A 23,167-nucleotide genomic window follows, 5' to 3' on the forward strand; every position below is an offset into this window, starting at 1 on the left:
TATTTATTAGTAGATTCATGTTATTGTCAAAAATAAAAATACTGAAGATAAATACTGTGTGTGTTTTTATCTTTTTGCAGTTTATGTCAAGATTGTTTTACTTAGTGAAGTCAAACAAAGGCGATTGTATCAGTTTATATTACAGCCATTTTAACATACAAATAAGGAACCCGTAAAACAAATATAAAGTGTTCATTAAAAGTATGAAGTTGCTACATGTTTTTTTCAGCTTTAGGTCTTCTTAAACTGCTTTGATCGCCAAATAATATCACCAGTATCCGTAATACTGGCTCTTAATCAATTATCCATCTGCCGCTAGGTGGCGACAAAGGCCCCTCTCCGTCGTCTCACTGTGACGTACAAATAAACGCGACCGTTCGGCTTCCTCTCGCATATGCTCAGTGTACGACCTTTAAAAGTGATTTATTTGGGCTCTCGGTGTGTGTGCAACAGATGGCAATGTTTCTGGTGAGGACAGCTGCGCGGACGGCGGTGCGGACAAACTCCTGCAGGTCGTTTTGTGTCTCACACACTCAGCTGAGCGACAGAAAGGTGAGTTTAGCATCTGGTGACAGTTACATCATCATTATCACACGAGACTCATTCAGTTTCAGATCAGTTCGGCTCCGTGTGTTGGTTCAGATGCTCTGCAGGTTCATGCGTGAGAATGTGGCCGTCTGCATCTTTTATCATATTGATTGTTTGTGTGTCTGCAGGGTCTGGTGCTGGGAGTGTTTGAGAAGAAGGAGGAGGAGGAGGAGGGCACTCTTCACCTGACAGAGGCGGCTGCAGGGTTTGACAAGTCTCTCTCCGGAAAGCTCTCTGAGCTGCTCAAACTGTGAGTCTCTGTTACCTGCAGACTGAGAGTGAACAGCATTCTTTGTGTGCGATTAGCCTCATAAACATTTGTATTTCCCAGCTCTGGGCCTGCACTCAAGAACGGCAAAAGCAGAGTATTTTATGGACTTCACAAGGTAATAAGGTGTGACTTTATGTTTATAAACCCCGTCTCCTCAGTCTAAGATCTCCTGATGAATGTTGTTTGTGTGTCTCCTGCAGGACTTCCCATGTGTAGCAGTAGTCGGTTTGGGTAAGAACAACGTAGGTGTTTGTCGCACAGAAAACTGGGACACCAGCAAGGAGAACATCAGGCAGGCTGTGTCAGGTATGCCGTTGGTGTGTATAACAGAAGGAGTAAAGTGTTGTGCAATATGGCTTAAATGTGTTATGGACTGGTTCTTATATAGCGCTTTAAAGCTTTATACAACATTCCCCATTAATACAGGCATTTTTTTTAAAACTTCAGCGAACACTTCATCAGCCAGGGATCAATCCACCAATCTTCTGATTAGTAGATTATCTCACCCATCTATCCATCCATCCTCTTCCACTTGTCCAATACGTGGTTCTGGTGGCATTCCTACATATTTCCAGTTCCTTATGATGGATCTCAAGGTGTGAGATATGTAATCTCTCCAGCGGGTTCTTTGTCCACCACGGGATCTCCTTGCAGTTGGGTGTGACTAGAAAAGCTCCATTTGGAGGCATCCCAACCAGATGCATGAACCACCTCAGCTGGCTCTTTTTTTTCTTTTTCTTTTTTCATCTATGACCTATCCCAAAGTCATTGACCTTTAATTGTATCAGCCACAAAGTTAACTCTGCCTTTTCTTATTCTTGTTTGTTAATCAAACATGCTATAATAATCTGTCAGTGTGGAAACTGCTGTTATGCTTTGACACCCTTAGAAATGTACAAGTCTAAGGTGCGTTTGCAAATGGGTGCTTGCGTAATCCGTGTACTCTGGGTACTGGAGCATAGCACAGCACCTCTGAAATGCTTTGGATCTCAAAGTGAAAGTAAAGAAAAAAAGCGCATCCTCTGATTCGGACACGAATGTTACCTATCTTTAATGCCTCTGGGATGTTTAAAAGGTAAAAATAAATGCATCATATTTGACCTTTAGCTCAGAGGTAATGCAGATTGTCACCTTTAGGTTCTATTGCACAGCAGTGCTTCTGTTGCATGTTACATCTTCATCTGCACTCATTCGGGTTTATGCTGAATTCGTACCTGGTTTGTTTCTGTCATTCATGCATGTTCAGCTGGCTGCCGGTTGCTTCAGGACCTGGAGGTGAGCCACGTGGAGGTGGACAGCTGTGGTGATGCCCAGTCAGCAGCAGAAGGCGCCGTTCTGGGATTGTTTTATTATGACCAGCTCAAATCCAAGAAGAAGACCAAAGTAACAACGCAGCTTCACGGCAGGTAGATCCGAGAAACTGAAGCTCACTGACTGTCAGAGGTTTTTAACGCTTTAAATACAGCAACATGCTACTTCCTGTGTCTGACTCTTCCTAGCGCTGACGTGGTCGGCTGGGAGAAAGGCATCGTGTATGCTGAGGGCCAAAACCTGGCACGGCTTCTCATGGAAGCGCCGGCCAATCACATCACGCCTACTGCTTTTGCCAAAACCATTGAAGAGAAACTGGCTCCACATGCTGATCGAGTCACCATACACAAGAGGTGAGTGTTTCGTTAATCACCATCATCCCCGGCACCGCTTTCAAAATCAGGGAGAAAAAAACATTGACTTTAAACTGTTGCATGTTTCAGGGGAAACTTTTCCAACTGATTTTCTTTGGGCTTGTTCAATTGGTTGAACAAAATGTTACCATGTTTATATTGTGTAACAGACACACAGTGGTTAATTGATATAAAGCAAAAGCTGCGTGTGGCCTTTAGGCATGGCACATACTCTTATAAACAGATAAACAACAGAGCATCTTCAAAATAACTGCACTTTGGCATCTAAGAATTTCCCCTCCAGGCTTTCAATTCAGTTTCCAATTTCGTTGTACTATTGTACTAGGCATGACTGTGCAATGACAATAAAGATTTATGTCTTATCTCTCAAATTACTTTGCCTCCTCTCATCAGTTTCTAATCATATACTGTACAATAAATGGTGTCCCATTCCCCCGACTGAAGGCATATAAAAAAATATTTTTATGCATCCATTCTTTTCCACTTACCTAATTTAGGATCGGAGGGGGGTGGAGCCTATCCCAGCTGCCACAGGGCGAGAGGCAGGGTACACCCTGCACAGAATAGCACCAATAAGTGAATTACTGTTGTATATTTACCGATCCTGTTTTTGTTCTGAAGAGTAGATGAAGTAGAAGAGTTTTTGTTTAATAAACTGTGCCATTGTAGACCGCAGGCTTGGATCGAGGAACAACAGATGGGAGCCTTCCTTAGTGTGTCTAAAGGTTCAGAGGAGCCCCCTGTCTTCCTGGAGCTACATTACAACGGTTCTCCTGACAGTAAGCAGCCTCCGCTGCTCCTAGTGGGGAAAGGCATCACGTTTGATAGGTAACACACAGCAACACGGGCTGGGATCAGATACTGTAAATGCCTCACTGAACTTTTTTATTACACCATACAGTGCTGTCTTTATGATTCTCTGTCTGTAGTGGGGGCATTTCTCTGAAGCCCTCTGCCTCTATGGATGCGATGAGGGCCGACATGGGCGGAGCTGCCACGGTGTGCGCCTCCATCGTCACAGCAGCATCTCTGAAACTCCCTGTCAACATTGTCGGTGAGCATCTTGATATTAAATACCCTGTTTGTTTGTTTTTTAAATTTATTTTTGTCATACATAATATGTGTAAGTCTGAGCACTTCACTGCCCTGATTCATTCAGGTCTGGCCCCCTTATGTGAGAACATGCCCAGTGGGAAGGCTACTAAACCAGGTGATGTTGTCAAAGCCAAGAATGGAAAAACAATCCAGGTTAGTGGAATCCTGAAATGGGCATCGAACTGCTACCTGAGTGTGCTTGTGCCAACACTGTGGCTCAAGTGTTGGAGCGTGCCATCTACCAGTCAGAAAGCTGATGGATCAATTTGCAAAAACTTGGAGTTGCTTCTGAATGTTAGGTGCTTCGACATGGATTAACGTGCTGTAAGAATGTGCTTGTGGCTGATGTTTATTGTTAAGGGGGGAAAAAATCCAAACCTACATGGCCCTGTGTGGAAAAGGTGATTTCCCACTAAACCTAATAACTGGTTGACGACCCTTGGCAGCGACAACTGCAACCAAGTGTTTGCGATAACTTGCGATAACTTTTCCAGCACTGCGGAGGAATTTTGGCCCAATGATCATTGCAGATCCCAAAGGGTTGATTCTGTTCGTCTGGACGTAGCGTTTTCAGTGGGAGAAATGATTTGTCACTCATCCAAATGACTTCTTCAGTCTCAGCTGACTGCAGGTTTCCCCAACCTTATAAACAGTATATTCGTACAATGACTGAAACTAGCCCACTGAATGAACAATGGGCTGTGAGGTCAGTTCCTTGATCATTAATATGCAGATTGTAATGACCATTGATCAACAACCAATTAAGCCCAATTATTTGCAAAATTGTTGTAATTCAGCCCCACTGGAGGGTTTTCAAGCATGAGCTGCCTTTTTAAGGTCATGTCACAGCATCTCAATTGGATTCAGGTCAGGACTTTTGACTAGGCCACTCCAGCGTCTTCATTTTGTTGTTTTTAAGTCATTCCAAGGTGGAATTGCTGGTGTGTTTTAGATCCTTGTCCTACTGCAGAACCCAAGTGCGTTTCAGCTTGAGGTCACGACTGGCTGGACAGCCTCCTTCAGGATGTTTTGGTAGACAGCAGAATTCATGGTTCTATTTACCACAGCAATCCTCTAGGTCCTGAGGCAGCACAACAGCCCCAGAACATAACATTACCACCACCCTATTTTACTGATGGCATGACGTTCCCTTTCTGAAATCCTGTGTCGGCTTTATGCAGATGTAATGGAACACATACCTTCTAAAAATTCAGCTTATGTCTCATCAGTCCACAGAATGTTTTCCCAAAAGTCTTGGGGATCATCAAGATGTCTTTTGGTAAATGTGAGATGAGCCTTTATATTCTTTTTGGTCAGCAGTGGTTTTTTCCTTGGATATGCCATGGATGTAATTTTTACCCACTCTCTCTCTCTCTTATTGCTGAATCCCGAACTCTGACCTTAACTCAGGCAAGTGAGGCTTGCAGTTCTTTAGATGTCGTTCAGGATCTTCTGTGACCTCCTGGATCATTCATCGATGTACTCTTGGAGTAATGTTTTGAGGCCGGCCATTCCTGGGAAAGTTCGCCAGTGTTCCATGTTTTCTCCATGCCTGTATAATGGTTCTCAACATGGTTCATTGGAGTGCTTAGAAATGATTTTGTAACCCTTTCCAGCCTGATAGATCTCAATTACTTTGTTTCTAAGGTGTTTCTTTAGATTACTGTATGATGTGTTGCTTTTTGAGATCTTTTAACCTGTCAGACAGGTTTTATGTAAGTGACCTCTTGATTCAACAGGGCTGCCAGTAATCAGGCCTGAGTGTATTTAGTGAAACTGAACTCAGCTTTCCAAAAAATGTGGTTAATCACAGTTAATTTATGATTTAACAAGAGGCATAACTACTTTTTCACACAGGATCGGGTAGGTTTGGATAACTTTTCTCTTTCACACCACTGTAAGTACCAGGACATTTACTGCATGTGTACAGTTGTACAGTGTTTTTGTTTCTGTGTTCCAGGTTGATAATACAGATGCAGAGGGCAGGCTGATCCTCGCTGATGCTCTCTGTTATGGACATGTCTTCAACCCCAGAGCCATTGTCAATGTTGCTACGCTAACAGGTATGATTTCTCCACCAGTTTGTTTACACAGTGACATCAAATTTTCTTTATGCTGCAAGACATTAATCATAGACAAATGTCAAAACCGTGGCGTATTTTGTCTTCAAGGTGCGATGGATGTAGCGCTCGGCTCAGCAGCAGCAGGAGTCTTTACAAATTCTGACTGGCTCTGGGAGCAGCTGCACAGGGTACTGCAGATACACGTTAAAACACGGTGCCTCAGTTCAACTGCTCTTCTGTTAACGTGTGTGTGTCTGTGTTTGTAGGCTAGTGTTGTGACAGGTGACAGGGTGTGGCGGATGCCTCTGTTCCAGCACTACACCAAACAGGTGACTGACAGCCAGCTGGCTGACCTCAACAACATCGGCAAGTACAGCCGGTACGTATCTGTGTCATCTCCTGTTAGAGGCATTGCTGCAGCAGAGAGACGTCCAGTCAATGCTCCAGTGTGCAATGAATTGGAATTTTTCTTCTTCTTCTCATGAGTGATTTCTTTTTAGTTCTGGTGGTGCGTGCACTGCAGCTGCATTCCTGAGGGAGTTCGTCAAAGCTCCTCACTGGGCTCATCTGGACATCGCCGGTGTGATGAGTAACAAAGACGAAGTCCCCTACCTGAGGAAAGGCATGTCTGGAAGACCAACACGTACACTGGTGGAGTTTGCTGCTGGTCTAGCCCACAATGGCTAAAAGGAGACGGACAACAAATATTGATTAGACTCTTTCCCAATCTTCTAGCAAGACTCAACAGTGTAGGAACAGACCGGGGGCCAAACACAATGGTCAAATGCCACACAGTGTGAAACAGGCCACTGGATAAACTGATATAATTATATGAAATGGAGATATTTTTGTAAAACATCTGAGCTTCACTGTTTCCATAAACCACATGCATCTGTCTCAGACCAGTCCCTGGTCCTGTTGTCATCCTGAAGCTGTGTAGCATCAACAGTATTTTTTGTAGTATGAATAAATAAATTCTTACTGGTAAATAAAAACTGTTTTGTATGACTGTCACTGTTCAGACATGCTCTATTGAGAATGGTGCACCCACACTAAAGTGGGAAAACCGTTTCTTGTAGACTGGCTGTAGACTTGTACATAGGGGTGTTTAAACTACGTTTGCATTCCACTACAGTGATGCAGCTGCTGCCAATTTCTGGTACATAACTGTACAAAATGTAATGAGACATTACTCAGAAGCTTTAATGTATATAAAGATATAGATTCCTATCATCTCCCAGGAGGACGCTTTGACTAAATTATGTCCCCCACAAAAAAGCAACAGACCAGAAAGATATTGCCACTGTGTCCCGAAAGATGTACAAAAGGTTGTCCACCTAAGTTTGGCTAGAAAGCTCTGTGGACTGTATACGCATGCGCGGACTGTAGAGGGGAAAAACAATCAGATCAAGATGGCTTCGTCCATGAGTGGGATGTTTAGCGGCCAGCAGCCTCCTGGTGCACATCCTGTCGGGGGTTCCGGCGGACCGGGCCAGCCGAGTTTTGCTAGTGCCGCTCCCAGGACCCAAGGAAGCAACACACTGGTGGATGAACTGGAGGCTTCTTTTGAGGTAGGAGTCTTCAGTGGTGGCTTCCTTTAGCTGTGCATGCTAACTGTCGCTAGCAGCTTTAGCCGGTTAGAGTTAGTGTTTGTTTGCTGGTGCTGTTGTACCACAGGGTGTACCCATTTTACATTCAAGTCCTGTTCTTAAAATTATTAAAAATAATAATAATTATTATTATGAGCAAGTATTGTGGCGTGTAACAAAGTCCCAGCCTCGCCCCCTGTCTGTGCCCTGCTAATTAGCAGACACTTGGTAACAAACACACGGGCTGCTGTCTTTTTTTCTAACACCTAAAACACCATAATCCTCCCTCTTTGTCACTTAACTAAATTTAAAAAGAAAAAAACACAATAGACACACACTTAACACATTATGCACACCCGACTCCTTTGTTGGTTTAATGCGCTATGCTTCTAGCATTAAGCTGGGCATACACTGCGATTTTTTTTTTTTTTCTTCAGTCGCGTTATTCAGCTCCTGCTCAAACTGTACGATTGAGTCGCAGGTATTAGAAGTTCGTAGGTCACGATACTATACGGCCCGATGCTCTGATGCGACCTGAGAGCTCATACTGTGTCTGTCGCTCTCCTTCTCTGTGTTTCACTCACACAGCCCCCCCATCATCAACTTTGCTAAATTGCTAATGGAAAACATTGACCAGGCAGCAGCAATGTCTATCCAACTCTTTTCACGGTTGTTGCGGTCGTTTTAATTTTGTGACGCCACGTCGAAATGTCTCGGCTGAGCTTGTGTCCAGATCACACGCTGCTCTCTTTGCACAATATTCGCTGCCCGAATGAATGCCATTTATGTGCCAGGTGTTTATCACCACTGTGAATAATGCTGCTGCCAGAGTAAATCTCTGCACCCAGTGACAAACACAAGAATGGAGCTTTTTAATGCAGACTATATTTAAGTTTCACTAAGGCATAAACATAGAAGTAGTTCTAGTTACAGTTTTTTACTAGCATTGATGTCTTTAACGAATTTATCCTCAGTTGCAAATCAACAGCATTGCTAATTTCTTTGTGTAGGTTGGAAGGCAGGTATTATTCACATATTTTAAAGTTTAATTAATCTATTTGGGGACAAGCAGTCTAGAAAACTGCCTGGACTCAAAGCTGGAACATCACTCATTCCACATCAAATCATCACTTTTTTTTAAAAGAACATTTTCTGCTTAAGCACCTTTGATTCGCTTGAAAGTTTCAGGGTTTGAAATTTATAATGATTGCTGTGAAATTTTAGCTTCATTTGTTAAATACTATTTTAGATATCTAGGCAGTGTGTGATCACAAATATCTCAAAAACTTTAAAAAATAAAAGCATGACAACGTAACAAGTATCAGTTCAACATTTCTGGTACAGGAAAACAATTAAGATTGGGGAAAAGGGGATTAGTAACTCATTTCACGTGAGTAGTTCAGGTTTCCATCTCCACATGCTGTAATTAGCAGTCCAGTGCAACACCCTTACCCTAATACTACGACTGCTACGCGCACTCAGGGATCGGCAATCGGCATGTTGACTACTGCCATGAATGCTGCAAGACTGTGAACTTGTTTGACTCCCCAAGGCAGATTTCAGGGTGAGAAGAAACATGCTGGAAGTGGGTCAACAGATCATTTTTCTAAAAAGTATCTGATATAGAAAGGTAGCATTTCACAGAAATCATCATAATGGATTGCATTTATATATTCAAGGCACCCAAAGCGCTTTACAATTCCACTATTCATTCACTCTCACACACTGGTGGAGGCAGGCTACAGTTGTAGCCACAGCTGCCCTGGGACAGGCTGACCATATCGCGCCATCGGCCTCTCTGGCCAACACCAGTAGGCAGTAGGGTAAAGTGTCTTGCCCAAGGACACAACAACCAGGACAGAGAACCCAGGGATCGAACCGGCGACCTTCGGGTTACATATGCGCTTCCCAACCCCCTGGGCCACGGTCGCCCCAGATTTTGGACCTTTGGACTTTGGACCTTTGGACTTTGGACCTTAAAAGTTTTAGGCAAATTTGAGATGGTTGAGCAGAATGTCTGTTATGATTTAAGAATGTTGTCTCTTTTTATTCTTTAGGCATGTTTTGCATCCCTGGTGAGCCAAGATTACGTTAATGGAACAGACCAGGAGGAGATTCGAACAGGTCAGTGAAGCACAACACTTTTATTTTCCACATTTCACATTTTAGTCCGTATGCTGACATGTTGTGCTTATTGTAGGTGTGGACCAGTGCATACAAAAGTTTCTGGATGTGGCTCGGCAGACTGAGTGCTTCTTCTTACAGAAAAGGCTTCAGCTGTCTGTGCAGAAACCAGAGCAAGTGGTGAAAGAGGTAAACTATTGCAATGAATTGGCTCCACTTATGTTTCCAATAAATTTCCTTGTTATTTGTGCAAAATAAAATAAACAACTAGTCGTGAATGTATGTATTATTCATTTTTCTCAATTCGTCAACTTGTCCTCTCACTTCAGGATGTGTCAGAGTTGCGTAATGAACTACAGAGAAAAGAAATGCTGGTTCAGAAGCACTTGACGAAGCTACACCACTGGCAACAAGTGCTGGAGGATGTGAGCGGCCAGCATCGTAAACCCTCAGACCTTCCCCCTCCTGGACCGCTGGCCTTTCTGGAGCAGGCCTCTGCAAATCTGCCCCCTGCCCCTTTAAAGCCAAACTAACACACCACATGTACAGTCACATCATTTGAAACTGCCCCGCTCTCAAAATGTGCTGTTATGCATCCAGTGTGTGCAATAAACCACCTGGAAACAGCAAAACAGTCACTTGCCAAAATAAAGACTTTTGCTCTGCAAGGTTGGGATTGACCTGAGTCCACCAAGGCTGGCTGGAGATGACACAGAAACAAGATATGTGAGCTTGCATTCATCAGTTGTGCATGCTTCATTTGAAGTAATGGGCAAATAAAGTCTGTATTTGGAGGATGGCAGTGTAATGTGACTGTATCTAAAACGAAGAGCACTTTCCTGCAGAAATGCGGGGAGGTTATTACAATATTTCTACAGTTATTTTCCTCTGTTTTCATTTATGTAAATATTTTCGTTGCTGATTTTTTTTTAATTGTAAAAATAAAATATGAGAATTTTTGAAACTATACTGAAGTCTTAGTTATTTTTTACCAGAGTGCATTTTGTGATATAGTGATTGAAACAGGTTTGACCTCGCCCTGTAAAATTTCCAAGGTGTACTCCTCGGGTTTATTGGTGGGTCACAAATGAGTAGTACTCAACCTCTAAAAGTAGCTTTGTGTCATCTTCTGATAAAACACTGAACCGAGCCTTTGGTGCAAACCAGAGGGTCAGTGTTTAAATGGCATGAAAGGATAAAAATGATTTGTGGCATTTTGGTCCAGTATTGATACTCCTTTAGAAATCCTTCAGTTTTGTGGAAATTAACTATTAGATCAATAGAACATACATGAGACTGTAGCTCAAAAAACAATTTACAAATAAATTATTTGGAATGTCGTCTGTGTTTACATAAAAACCAAAATAACATTGTTATCTTGGCATTTTGGTTTAAACAAATCTACCTTCCAACAGCTTTTATTCCAGGTCACCACTACACTGAGTCAGTAGTGAGTACAGAGAATTATGAAAGCATGTTGTCTCTGATGTAATTGGTGTCTTCACACCACAGCAGATTTGTTCTGCTCATTCTCACAGCTCTTGCATGTTCACAAACAGTACAGTCAGGCAAAATATCCTCACAGATGGTGCTCCGAGGACAAATTTCTGCAAATGGGTCTGTGGTCCTGACATGAAGAAGCCTGGATTTTAAATGTAATACTAATGTGTTTAATTAGCAGTTATCCACTCTTTTAGTACAGTTTCTGATTGACATGGACTAGATTTAACATGTTGTACAGTGTGTATCTAATGCAGGCAGATATCTAAATTGACAGAAAGACTAATTAAAAACATAAATGCTCATGTATGTTAATTTTTGACTTCCAAAGACATGACTTGGGAGAGAAGAGCAGAACATATTAGTCGCAAGGATGAGATATATGAGTATTTGTGGTCATGTTTGTGAGATACACAAACAATTAGTAGATAATGAAGCAATCAGTCTCAATCAGATCTCATTGTGCAGCATGACAATAGCCCCAGGCATGTACTGCTTTATACGGGTTCTGAGTAAGTGTCCAAATAATGAAATAAAAGTAAACTGATAAGTGAGAATTATGATGCCAATGAAGAAAATTTTGACTTACAAAGTAAAATGCTAAAATAAAACTTTGTGCTTGATGATAAATAAAAGTTTTGTAATCCTATGTTTACATTTAATCAAAATTGTGACTTACTAGGAACAGAATAACAAGAATTTAAGCCAGTAGTGTAAGATATAAAGCTAAAAGACATAGAAAAGAATAAAATAGAATAAAACTTGATTGTCATTGTACATGTACGACAAAATCGCGGGTGCTCCACATCAGCTGTGTTGGAATAAAATATAAATAGTAGACAGCAGGAATAAATAGCATACAGGAGAAATATATACAAAAACAATAGAAAGATACATTGGAGAACAAATTGCAAAGTGCTTTGAAGTAGTGCAAAGAAAATCTTTGTTAGATATTATAGTATAGTATTATTTTATGTGTTTATTTATTTATTTTACTACAAAACACATTGGTCTTAACTGTGCATATAAGTAAAACTGACTTACTTAATATAATACTACAAATTTAGTAATAAAATCAAAACAGAGAAATGCTAAGGCAGGTTTAGCATGAGGCAAACACTCAGTAATATGATATCTAAAATCTGAATCCATAGTATCTAAATTCTGCCACGAAAATTTAAAATTCAAACTTACTGATTTATAAATTGACCTTATTTAATAAAGTATAACTTAGACTTTAAAAATCTAAAGTTTGAGTCCTTTAATCAAAATCGTGGTAGTATATCAAAATAACTTGTTATAGTTTATGAAAGTAAATCAAACACCTTGAGTTTGTAGCTGAAAATGATACAAACGTAGATCATAAACAGTCAACCAAGTCAAATTTATAACAGGATCAAATTTAGAGTACGAGGTCAAAACTGTGACATTATAAAGCAGTTTCTGATCTACAAAGTCAGATTTAGAGACATAAAACTTTGGGCTTGATGAGAAGCAAAAAACACGTTTCATGTTTCATGTATTTTTTTAAATTGAATAAAAAATAAAAAGAAATGCAACAAAAATAGGGCCAAAATTGTCCATCATAATAAGACCAAACCTGGAATAAATGATGAAGTCTAAAGTCTTTACAGTGTCACTTTTCAGTTTCCCCTTGTGATACTGTAAATGATTTATAATGTAAGGTCCCCTGATCGTGTTTATGAGCTGTTTCTTTATGAACAAACTGAACTGAGTGTTTGTTCAGTTTCGTGAGTCTCCCACAGCTAGAGGGAGACAGCGCTTTCTTCTGGGACGCCTTGGCTGCTCAGAGGACCGTCTTTACCGACATGTCCTTGTTTGTGCGTTTTAATCAGCGATTGGAAAATAACAGGTATCCTTGTCCGTCCGCCTCTCGCACCCATAAACACCCAGGAGTAAAAGAGAGGGGACGCTGAGTAAAAACAACCCCCGTCTAACCCGGCGGTGTGCGCCTTTCCTGCGCGTTTTTCGGCCCACATAAGGAGCAGTCCGCTGGGTACAACAGCCGGACTGAATCGCAACGTGTCTGTGGAGAGTGTCACCGCAGCAGTCGGGCTGTGTGTTTCTATGGAACAGGCTGCTTTAATGGGGCTGTCGTCAGCCCGTCTCTCCGCCTCTGGACAGATGATCGCCGTGATTCACGCCTGAATTTAGACCCATCGAAGACGACACTGTGTGGATATGGAATGGTGCATGCCGCTGGGCCAAGTTTTCAGCCTCTGAAAAACACCAGAATCATGGACAGTCATCCGTTGTAAGTGCAAAAAGCTGCTGAATCTCTCTCTCTCTCTCTCTCTCTCTCTCTCTCTGTGTGTTGACGTTTCCCAGTGGCTGCTTGACGGATGGTGCCGCATTGACAGAGACAGCGGCCAGCCGGTGTGGCTGCTCAATGACCGGGTGGGGAGGACTGATACCCGGGGACTGTGGCTGCAGGATCAGGCTGCAGGCTCTGTGGTGGTGTCATAACGTTGTGCTTGTTGGTCTAACGCCTCTGTTTCTGTTCGTGGCACTGAGGACGTGTGCTTCACAGCCGTGTGTGGGTGTATTTGTGACAGTAAACAGAGGAGCAGCATGTAAATGTACATGTTGAATGTTTGATTTCAGGAGAGGGAGGGCAGAGGTGTGCGCTCAGAGGTGCGAATAACAAAGTAATTGTGCGGATTACATATCATATACTTCTAGTCCAGCACAGTTCAGCCAACTTCATCGATCTGTTTTTAATGAATAGTCAATAGTGAAGGTTTTAAGTACACACGTGATCTTATCAAACACCTTGGGCAGTCAGAAGGTTCCATCTTAGGTTAAGCCTAATCCATGTTTTACGACATACGCCAGAGTGTCAAACATGAATGGAAATCTCTGTAGCAGGACTTTTCCTGTTCTCTCTCACAACCTCTTCAGACTTATCATGAAACCCTCAGGAGAAGGGCCCCTGAGTAGAGCTGCTGGATTATGGTGCCACCTGAAAGTGCTACTTGATTCATCAGTATAATAATATCTTACACACAGGAGTCATTTTTCTTCTAAATTGTAACTCGTATTTTTCTCAGAACATTTTCGCTATTAATATTGAATAAGCACTTTTATTAGTGCTGCAGTGTTCTTACATTGTTTCACTACTTATGTCAGTGACAGGAGAACTTATGCAGGGTGTGTTTGTATTTTAAGATGTGCAGCATCTTCTTCTCACCTCAGCAGATCACCCGCCTCCATCTCTCCTTATCCCCAGCATCCTCCTCTGTCACACCAACCCTCTGCATGGCCTCCTTACCTACAACCATGAATCTTCTCTGTGATCATCCTCTTTTTCTCCTGCGTGGCAGCTCCGTCTTCAACATCCTTTGCCTGATATATCCACTCTCCATCCAATCCATCTCAGCCTTGCCTCTCTAACCTTTTCTCCAAACTTCTCAACCTGAACTGTCCTGCTGATAAATGAATTTCTAATCCTGCTCATCCTGCTCACTCCCAATGAAAATCTTAACATCTTCATCTCCTTGTCAGTGCCAGCGTCTCCAAACCATACATCACAGCATGTCTCAGTAATGATGTGCAGCATGTGACTGACTGCATTCTATGTAACTACAAATTATAACAATAAACAAAAACAATATGAATTTGCATGCAAAACATATAACTTTGGCAACATTGGCTATGCGCTAAACTGCTCTTTCAAACACAAGTATCAGCAGTGTCTCAGGCAGTGCATCCCCTGTTCTAATCATAACGTTAGTGCAACAACAACAGTTAATAATATCAACAATAATAATAATAGAATTTATAGCAGAACCGTTCAGCTTTTACATGCTACAACTGAGAGTCTGCACCTTGTTGATATAAACTAATAATTAAGGTCTTTAGATAAGATTTTAAACAAGACAAAGCACTACCTGATACTGCAGCTTTGACTGGACTGCTAAACAGTTTACAAATGAGCATTTAATCTTAATTGTGGTCTCCTGGGAAGATGCCTTCTTTACGTGTGTGAAAATCAAGCTTGGTCCTGATACAGCACCCTCTAAGTGTGTGTGTGTTTTTTGTCAGGAAATCAGGAAATATTACACCGTCAGTTTCCAAATCAACAGTAATTTATCTTCTCTAGGAGATAAACCAGCCACGTCGGGGTTTAAAGTGATTGCAAAGACACTTTGGAAAACTTAATGAGAAGTTAAACGCAGTGTGTGATTGTGCTTTTGGTTAAAGCTATGGTGTTTAGAAGTGATTCTAAACAAAAAGATGTCCTCACTGTGATTGCCGTGCACCAGGAGACCCGAGTAGCTCTCAAGTTACGCGTTTTGTGTTCCCTGTGTGTTTGCTTCTTGTTTACGTATCTGTACTGTTCCTCTCAGGTGCACTAGACTTTGTCCACACTCTCTGGACAAAGAGGACGGAGTGGAAAGGCACGGTCCCGTCACTCTGAACCCTCGCCACATGAGGAAGGCGTTCAAAGTCATGAACGAGCTGCGCAGGTGTCCCACACTGTCTCTTCAGTTATTTGTTGCCTCGTCCTCAACAAATCCTTTCTGTAAACTGTAACGGTTTCTGTTTCCTACTCGTGTGTGTAGCCAGAGCCTGTTGTGTGATGTGACCATCGTGGCAGAGGACGTCGAGATCGCTGCTCACAGAGTGGTTCTGGCTGCTGGGAGCCCTTACTTTCACGCTATGTTCACAGGTAACGACCTGTGAACCTCCATTCTCATCTATTCGGTTCCTTTCATTGTTTTTAGTGCCTGACACAGTTGCTACCTTTGTGGTGCTGAAAAGCTAACGTGTGCATATGTACTAACAGGCGAGATGGCAGAAAGTAGGGCAAAACGAGTGAGGATAAAGGAGATGGATGGCTGGACTCTGGGCCTGTTGATTGACTACATCTACACGGCGGAGATACAGGTCACGGAGGATAATGTGCAGGTAAACACACACATGCATTAGCTCAATAACTACAGCCTGGAATCACACTGAGTGGGTTTGCAGCATTTGCAGTGACCACAAACTATTGTGGGTTTTAACCTGCTGGCCAGCTGTGGGCTTTCTGTGTGGGAACTCTGGTTTTCTCCCATGGTCCAAAGACTCGTATGTTAGGTTAGCTGATGATTCTAAGTAGGTCATATACATGATATCTTTCATATTTTCCATATTATGTCTTCACGCTTCTTAAGCTTTTCTTATCTTGGGATGACTGTGGATCAGGAGGTAAAGCAGGGTGACTACTAATTGAAAGGTTGGTGGTTTGATCTTACATTGCTAACACTGGTAGGCTCAGTGTTTTTGGTGTTGTGGGTCAAGCAGTCTATACTAATCAAAGGGCTGGTGGATTGAAATTTTTTAACTCAGTAGGAAGTCGTGTATTATGATCAGGGCTTTTGGTCAGGTTAAGGTCTGGAGTCTGGAGCCCAGGGCCAGAAGCTAGAGAGACAAGGTGGTGCAGCGGTTAGTACTGTTGCCTCACAGCAAGAAGATCGCGGCTTCTAATCCAGTCCGGGGCCTTCAGTGTTGGGTGCTCTCCTGATATTTTAACTTCCTCCCACAGCCCAAAGACATGCAGTTAGTGGGGCTGGCTTAACTGGTAATTCTAAATTGGTGTGAGTGTGATTGGAAAAATCTCCTGGGTTTCAGGAAAAATCTAAAACTTGCATCTGTATTTAAATAAGGCTGTATTTAATATTTGGTGTCATTTAAAAAAAGATGACACTGACCTGGATGACTAAGTTTTTCTGACGTAAATATTTCTGAAATGCGTTCATGAAATGATGAAATGTGATTTAATCAGGCTTTTTCTCTAGAAGATTTGTACTTGCTTTAAAACCCACGAAATTAAACCAGAAAAGTAGTTTCCATGTTTGAACAGATTTTTTTTTTTAAACTTGGGAAGGATCAGATCACCACAGTGCAAATAAAGACACGATAAAAGATGCACGTACAGCATGTGATCACTTTGATTGGTAGCTGTGCTCTAAGCTCAGCTGAGTTTATTTTTAGGTTTTCACTTCTTTCTTGGTCTAAAAGTTGAAAAAGACTGGAACAGTTTCGTTAACATAAACTGTCAGTGAGTCAGAGATTGCTCTTCTGCACACCAGGCCAACCTGTCACCGCTCTAAATGTACTGATCTGTACGCTGTGGCAGTAAAGCCGAAACCTGTGTGCAAACCTCGTGCTCTTGTTTCTCAGGCGCTGTTGCCTGCAGCGGGGCTGCTCCAGCTGAACGAGGTGAAAAAGGCTTGCTGTGAGTTCCTGAGCTCTCAGCTTCATCCGTCCAACTGCCTGGGAATACGAGCCTTCGCTGACCTACACGCCTGCTCCCAGCTTCTCACGCAGGCTAACAGCTTCGCAGGTTTGTGCGTTCAAAAGTCTGCATGTGTGTGGCAGCACTTCCTGTTCCTTTATTTAAACGAGTCCGCGTGTCCGGGAGGATCTGGGGAGACAGAATGAGAACAGGTGTAATTAATGAAGTTGTGGAGAGAAGCAGCTGTGTTTATCTGCAGTTTGTGCCCGCAGAGCAACATTTTACAGAGGTGGTCGGCAGTGAGGAGTTTCTTAATTTGGGCATGGAGCAAGTGTCCAGCCTTATCGCCAGCGACAAGCTCACCATACCCTCAGAGGAGAAGGTACGCTCTCTCGTCGTTCTCATTTTGCACGTGTAGCAGAAGTAAAGTAAAAACTTTCCAATGATGTGCGTGTGCCTGTGTGCGCTGTTGTGTAGGTTTTTGAGGCCGTCATAGCTTGGGTCAACCACGATAAAGACGTCCGCCAGGAGCATTTGGCTCACCTGATGGAACATGTCCGCCTGCCGCTCCTCTCCAGAGAATACCTGGTGCAGGTGTGTTTAGCTGCTGTTCTTTAATCTGCTCTTAAATGAAGTAGAGTTAAAGTTTTATGCACTATCAGCTGCCAGTAACCTTTTGTGTGTCATCCTTTTTTTAAAAAAAGAAACTGGGCTGGTGTAAAGCCTCCTTAATGATTTTTTCCCCCCATCTCTTTGAGTGATGTAGAAAAGCACTATATACAGAACATGAACCACATGTAGGTCAGAGAAAGAAAAACGGCAGGAAAGGGTGATTAAAAGTGAATTCAGTAAAAAATGTGGGAAATAAAAGATGAAAGAGGGGCTGACGGGAATAAGGTGCCACAGTAAATTATGAATGTACACAATATAATGTAATTTATACTTTTTAAAGACTAGACTCGTGCGAGTGCAAACAGTGCAGCAGAGCAGTGCTTCAACATTCAACGATGGCCTGTTTTATTGTTTCTGGAACGTTCAAACAAGCTCACGCAAGCAAGGAGAGCTTTCTAATTCTGTCATCTTGCTGGTGAGGTTGGTTATGACAGGAAGATGTTGTGTGTCTGTGTGTCTCTGTGTGTACACTTCACTGATGTGTTGAAGATATCTATAAAAAAACAAAACTATGATGTAAAGTGAATGTGTGCTTCACTTGTCAAAAAGGGCACTTTTATTGAAAGTGATGAAATTAAAAATATAAATGTTTGTTTTTCTTTGTCACTTCTGTTGCTTTAAAGAAGTGGATTTGATTGTTTCTTGGTGCAAAACTGAGTGCAGTGTTTGCTGTGGCTGAATCTTTTTTACAGTAAAGTGGCAGCGGCTGAAGTCCTTTAGCATTTTTTTTTTACTGAAAAAACATGATGCCCTTGTACAAATACCTTTTTTATGGGTTTTTCTTATGCTGACTTTTAGCTCAGAAACATCACACTCACTGCGATGTACTGTAACGGTAAATCATGCAAGCTAATTCGTTCCTCCCTCACTGTTCACTTGTGTCAGCGGGTGGAGGAGGAGTCTCTGATTAAGAACAGCAGTGCCTGTAAAGACTACCTGATTGAGGCCATGAAGTACCACCTGCTGCCGGCCGACCAGAGAGCTCTGATGAAGACCGCCCGCACACGCATGAGGACTCCAGCCTGCTGTCCTAAGGTACTAACACACTATGAACACTTACATCCACATCAAAACAGCATGTGCTCTTGTAATGGCATCGCTGTTGTGCGTAGGTGATGGTGGTGGTTGGCGGTCAGGCTCCTAAGGCCATTCGAAGTGTTGAATGTTACGACTTTGAGGAGCAGCGATGGTACCAAGTGGCTGAACTCCCAACTAGGAGGTGCCGAGCAGGTAGGAAACCCTCAGTAATCATAATAAATGAGCTGAAGAATGTCACCTGGAGGCTCCTCGGATTAGGCAGTTTGATTCTCATCTGCCTACCAGGATTTTCCCAAGAAAAAGTGAGAATAAAAAATACATAAAGTTTTATGTCACTAAGCACTGATCAGGAGAATGACAGATGTTTTAAACTTTGTGTTCTCTCTCAGGTGTGGTGTATGTGGCTGGATGTGTGTACGCGGTGGGCGGTTTCAACGGTTCTTTGCGCGTACGGACGGTCGACTGTTACGACCCGATGATGGACCGCTGGACGAGCGTGAGCAGCATGCAGGACCGTCGATCGACACTTGGGGCCTCTGTGCTCAACGGACTCCTGTACGCTGTTGGAGGCTTTGACGGCAGCACAGGTCTGCTGCTGCGATTTTTAATTCGTGCGGTCGTGACCTCAGCGTGTGACGCCAAATGTCCTTTAAAAATGTGACAGCAGAGAATTTTCAAAATGTTTGCTGTATTTTTGATTGACGCTCTGCGTGTTTGCAGGTCTGTCTACGGTTGAGGCGTATAACGCTAAGACAGACGAGTGGTTCCATGTGGCGCCCATGAGCACCCGACGCAGCAGTGTAGGAGTCGGCGTTGTCAATGGTGAATATGATTCCCAAACTAAAATCAGCTTTTAGAAATAGACGGTGAACAAACTAACAGAAATACCTAGTCTGGCAGGAAAAACGGCTTCAGTAGAGCTCATATTTTTCTTTTTTAAAGCAAACCACTATTGCAAAATACTACAGTACTACGATATTTACTATGGCAAGAGCGGTGTGATTAAAAATATCATAGTTCCTCCATCACTTGTGTCTTTTATCCGCCCCTGCACCTCGTTCTAAATTATGGATTGCATGTTTTTCAGGGATCCTTTATGCTGTTGGAGGTTATGACGGAGCCACCAGGCAGTGTTTAAGTACGGTAGAAGCTTACAACCCTAAAAGCAACACGTGGAGCTATATAGCAGAGATGGGAACAAGACGCAGTGGAGCAGGTGTGTCAACTTTTGAAGTTATTTGTGTTTTAAAATACTAAATGGACCAACTGATCTGTTTGTCAGTACAAATCTTTACTGAAGCTTACTTATAAAAGAGGACTAAATGAAAAACATTGCACAGTGTGCTCCTCTGAGTAGATCGTGATCTCTAGTAAGTGCATGTCCAATGCCTTCCTCAGGTGTGGGTGTATTAAAAGGTTTACTTTATGCTGTGGGGGGCCACGATGGTCCATTGGTGAGGAAGAGTTGTGAAGTTTATGATCCAGCCACTAACAGCTGGAGACAAGTAGCCGACATGAACATGTGTCGACGTAATGCAGGTAAGCAACACGGCGTGTGTTCACCAAGCAGCCTCGGATGTGTGGTGCTCTTGTGTTAGATGTCTTTTAATCGTTGTGCGTTTGTGTGTGCAGGCGTGTGTGCTGTAAATAATGTACTCTACGTGGTGGGAGGAGATGACGGAAGCTGTAATTTGGCCTCGGTGGAGTTCTACAATCCGATCACTGACAAGTGGACGCTACTGCCGACCTGCATGAGCACAGGTCGCAGTTATGCAGGTCAGCGCTCCACATATGGAGCCACATAGTTTTCAATGCTTTCTTGAAGTTGGCTTTTGTTATTTCTTGTGGTTACTTGAGCCATACTGTGCAGAATGATTTAGAAAGGGGCGCTTTATATTGTAAGGTAGAGGCCTTGCAATAACATAGAGAAAACTGCAACAATAAAATGAATCCTCTATGAACAAGCAATTAGCAATAGTGGGAAGAAAAAACTCCCTTTTAACAGGAAGGAAACCTCTGGCAGAACCAGGCTCACAGAGGGGCAGCCATCTGCCGTGACTGGTTGGGGGTGAGGAGAGGAAAACGGGACAAAAGACACACTGTGGATGAGAACCACTTAATAATAACTAAAGATTCAATCCACAGAGAGTAAAGAAGAAACACATCATGGGAAACCCCCAGCAGCTTAGAGCTATTGCAGTGTAACTAAAAGAGGATTCAGTCACCTGATCCAGGCCATCACTATAAGGTTTACCAAAAAGGGAAGCCTGTTGTGTAAGAAAACGAGGATATAGTTGTTTGAACTTAACTTATTTTATTTCTGTTACTTCAGGTGTGACTGTGATTGACAAGCCCTTATGACTGCTCTAAACACCCGCCGCTGATTGGGAGCAGAACGTATTCTCCTGCTGAATACTGATCTTGGATCTGTCTACGATGCCAATGCTTCAAATGTTGGGCAGCATTAGCACAGGCACTGACGAAGATGAAGGAAATTACAAGAATGTTGTTGAAGATGACGAGGATTTTTGCACTTACCTGAATGGGGGAGGAGCTGTAACCAACAAGGGGATCAAACCTGTGTTTTAACCCCTTCCCCTCCCATCTCTCGTGGCAGGACTGCAGCAGCGACTGGACAAAGCTATTTGAAGCATCTGTGTACCACTGCAGTGCCACAGAAACGCTACTGATATGAAGCTACTTTAACTCCAGAGTTATTTTAACATTAGTAATGTTAGCTCAGAGAAAGACCACTGACCTGCTCCATGGGAGAGGAAGGCAGAGAAGGACCATTTGGGACTGAAATGGGTTTCTCTTTCATTTTTTAAAAATCCTATTGAGAAGTGAGTTGTGTGTGAGTGTGTGTCTGTTTGTGTGAGGGCTCATATGTGTGTGTGTGTGTGTGTGTGTACGCTAGCATTTAAAGGTGCTCTGTTGCTTGCACATGTGAGCATGTGTGTTTGTGTGCATCTGGTGTGGTGACGCCTAGTTCGATGCCGCATGAACGCACTCCGTGTGACCTCCGATCTTTTACAGTGTTGCAGGGTGGCTGCTCAAGAGTGCCTGAATGTCAAAGTACGGTCTGTCTCCCCTTCTCCTCTATTATGCCTTCAGTACTGTTACTGGACAGAGAGTGGCTGCTGGTCTGGGATAGAGAACACACATTTTGACTTCGGGTAGGATGCGATGGCTGTGTTAGCTCGCTTTCAACCAGAACAGCAACATGAGAAGCAGCTGTAGCAGGTGACGGCGTACAATTATTCTGGAGGAAGCTGACTTTGATTGGAGCCAGGAGCCTCATTCACCTTGCCAAAAAAACAAAACAGTGATCAGTAGAGGGGAGAAAAAAAATACAAAAACCAGTTGGATGTGTCACCTGGCAGCCATATTTAGTGTGGTTGTAACCACTCATGACAACAGCAGGCTGAACTCACTGCATGGTTCCTGTCTCTAACCTGCTACCCTCCAAACCGTACCCTCTTCTCGTTCGGTGTAGCAACTGTATTAACTACTGCACACCCTGACATACTATGAATGTGCCAATTTTAATATGTCTCTTCTTTACTGTCTCTCTTTTATGACTCTTCTCCACTAATCTGTTCTCTCTTTCTGGAAAGTGACCAAACTTACTGTTGAGTTTCTTTTGTTTCTTCAGTCTCTCGCCTCTCCTACTATATTGAGAACTTGCTACAAATAGTAACTGGTATCGCTGTTTCTTGTCAGTGTATTGAGGAATGTCATGTAGGCTAATGACTTTGACAATGTTTCACTACTTGTTTTATATTATCATTAATAAATATGCTTCTTGTATTTAAAGCTGTGAAATGATAAAATCTGTTTTTAATATTTTGCCAAATCAGTAAAACCTTGAAATGGAAATTCCTGTGTGTGATGCTTTACTCCTGTTACAAAAACTGATATTTCATAATGCCCAGTGTCCCTTTTGGCCATTTCTCATTACTCTAGTATATCTGGTACAAAATACACTTCATGATGCTTTATTCTGTTTTAAAGGCAAATATTGTATTTTCTTTCTCCTAGGACCTGGCGTCCACATATGTGGACATCACATTTTGGGTTATTTAGACCAAAATACTCCATTTTGCTCTACAGGGGCCTGATATCCACTTACGAGGACATTATACTGCTAGTGTTCTATCGAAATTTTAAACGAATATCCTCATATGTGGCTCAATTTTTCTTAAAACCAAAAATCAGGTAAAAAAAAAAAAATCTGGTTATTCTTTGTTTTTACATTCATCAGGTCCCAATCAGCCCAAATATCAAAGAGAAATTAA

The 23,167-nt window shown here is 42.5% G+C and overlaps 3 protein-coding genes across 3 annotated transcripts; all 3 read left to right on the forward strand.

The window, feature by feature from the left end:
• Nucleotides 1-346: 346 nt before the first annotated feature.
• Nucleotides 347-6,697, forward strand: lap3 (leucine aminopeptidase 3). The gene is made up of 13 exons (XM_085161875.1): nucleotides 347-552; nucleotides 717-838; nucleotides 920-974; nucleotides 1,060-1,165; nucleotides 2,106-2,265; nucleotides 2,359-2,523; nucleotides 3,214-3,372; nucleotides 3,474-3,598; nucleotides 3,704-3,792; nucleotides 5,600-5,702; nucleotides 5,811-5,890; nucleotides 5,969-6,081; nucleotides 6,203-6,697. Exons 1-13 carry the CDS (start codon nucleotides 454-456, stop codon nucleotides 6,387-6,389), a joined length of 1,563 nt encoding a protein of 520 aa, XP_085018001.1. The 5' UTR covers nucleotides 347-453; the 3' UTR covers nucleotides 6,390-6,697.
• Nucleotides 6,698-7,080: 383 nt separating this feature from the next.
• On the forward strand, nucleotides 7,081-10,384 carry med28 (mediator complex subunit 28). Its single transcript, XM_085161885.1, has 4 exons — nucleotides 7,081-7,273; nucleotides 9,349-9,415; nucleotides 9,492-9,604; nucleotides 9,745-10,384. The coding sequence occupies exons 1-4, from the start codon at nucleotides 7,115-7,117 to the stop codon at nucleotides 9,946-9,948; spliced, it is 543 nt and encodes a 180-aa protein (XP_085018011.1). The 5' UTR covers nucleotides 7,081-7,114; the 3' UTR covers nucleotides 9,949-10,384.
• A 2,317-nt stretch (nucleotides 10,385-12,701) lies between these two features.
• Nucleotides 12,702-22,748, forward strand: klhl2 (kelch-like family member 2). The gene is made up of 15 exons (XM_085161873.1): nucleotides 12,702-13,190; nucleotides 15,286-15,405; nucleotides 15,502-15,608; nucleotides 15,726-15,847; nucleotides 17,105-17,267; nucleotides 17,432-17,541; nucleotides 17,637-17,753; nucleotides 18,717-18,866; nucleotides 18,944-19,061; nucleotides 19,259-19,456; nucleotides 19,590-19,691; nucleotides 19,957-20,085; nucleotides 20,268-20,408; nucleotides 20,502-20,645; nucleotides 21,202-22,748. The coding sequence occupies exons 1-15, from the start codon at nucleotides 13,123-13,125 to the stop codon at nucleotides 21,228-21,230; spliced, it is 1,818 nt and encodes a 605-aa protein (XP_085017999.1). The 5' UTR covers nucleotides 12,702-13,122; the 3' UTR covers nucleotides 21,231-22,748.
• Nucleotides 22,749-23,167: the final 419 nt, after the last annotated feature.

This window comes from Neolamprologus multifasciatus, chromosome 6 (assembly GCF_963576455.1).
Source record: "Neolamprologus multifasciatus chromosome 6, fNeoMul1.2, whole genome shotgun sequence".
NCBI lineage: Eukaryota > Metazoa > Chordata > Actinopteri > Cichliformes > Cichlidae > Neolamprologus > Neolamprologus multifasciatus.

Coding starts and splice junctions, on each gene's coding strand:
- med28 (XM_085161885.1), top strand. CDS start 7,115: ATGGCTTCGTCCATGAGTGGGATGTTTAGCGGCCAGCAGCCTCCTGGT. Junction 7,274..9,348: donor AACTGGAGGCTTCTTTTGAG/GTAGGAGTCTTC, acceptor TTTATTCTTTAG/GCATGTTTTGCATCCCTGGT. Junction 9,416..9,491: donor CCAGGAGGAGATTCGAACAG/GTCAGTGAAGCA, acceptor TGCTTATTGTAG/GTGTGGACCAGTGCATACAA.
- klhl2 (XM_085161873.1), top strand. CDS start 13,123: ATGGTGCATGCCGCTGGGCCAAGTTTTCAGCCTCTGAAAAACACCAGA. Junction 17,754..18,716: donor CCAGAGAATACCTGGTGCAG/GTGTGTTTAGCT, acceptor CACTTGTGTCAG/CGGGTGGAGGAGGAGTCTCT. Junction 20,086..20,267: donor AACAAGACGCAGTGGAGCAG/GTGTGTCAACTT, acceptor TGCCTTCCTCAG/GTGTGGGTGTATTAAAAGGT.
- lap3 (XM_085161875.1), top strand. CDS start 454: ATGGCAATGTTTCTGGTGAGGACAGCTGCGCGGACGGCGGTGCGGACA. Junction 975..1,059: donor TATTTTATGGACTTCACAAG/GTAATAAGGTGT, acceptor TGTCTCCTGCAG/GACTTCCCATGTGTAGCAGT. Junction 2,524..3,213: donor CGAGTCACCATACACAAGAG/GTGAGTGTTTCG, acceptor GTGCCATTGTAG/ACCGCAGGCTTGGATCGAGG.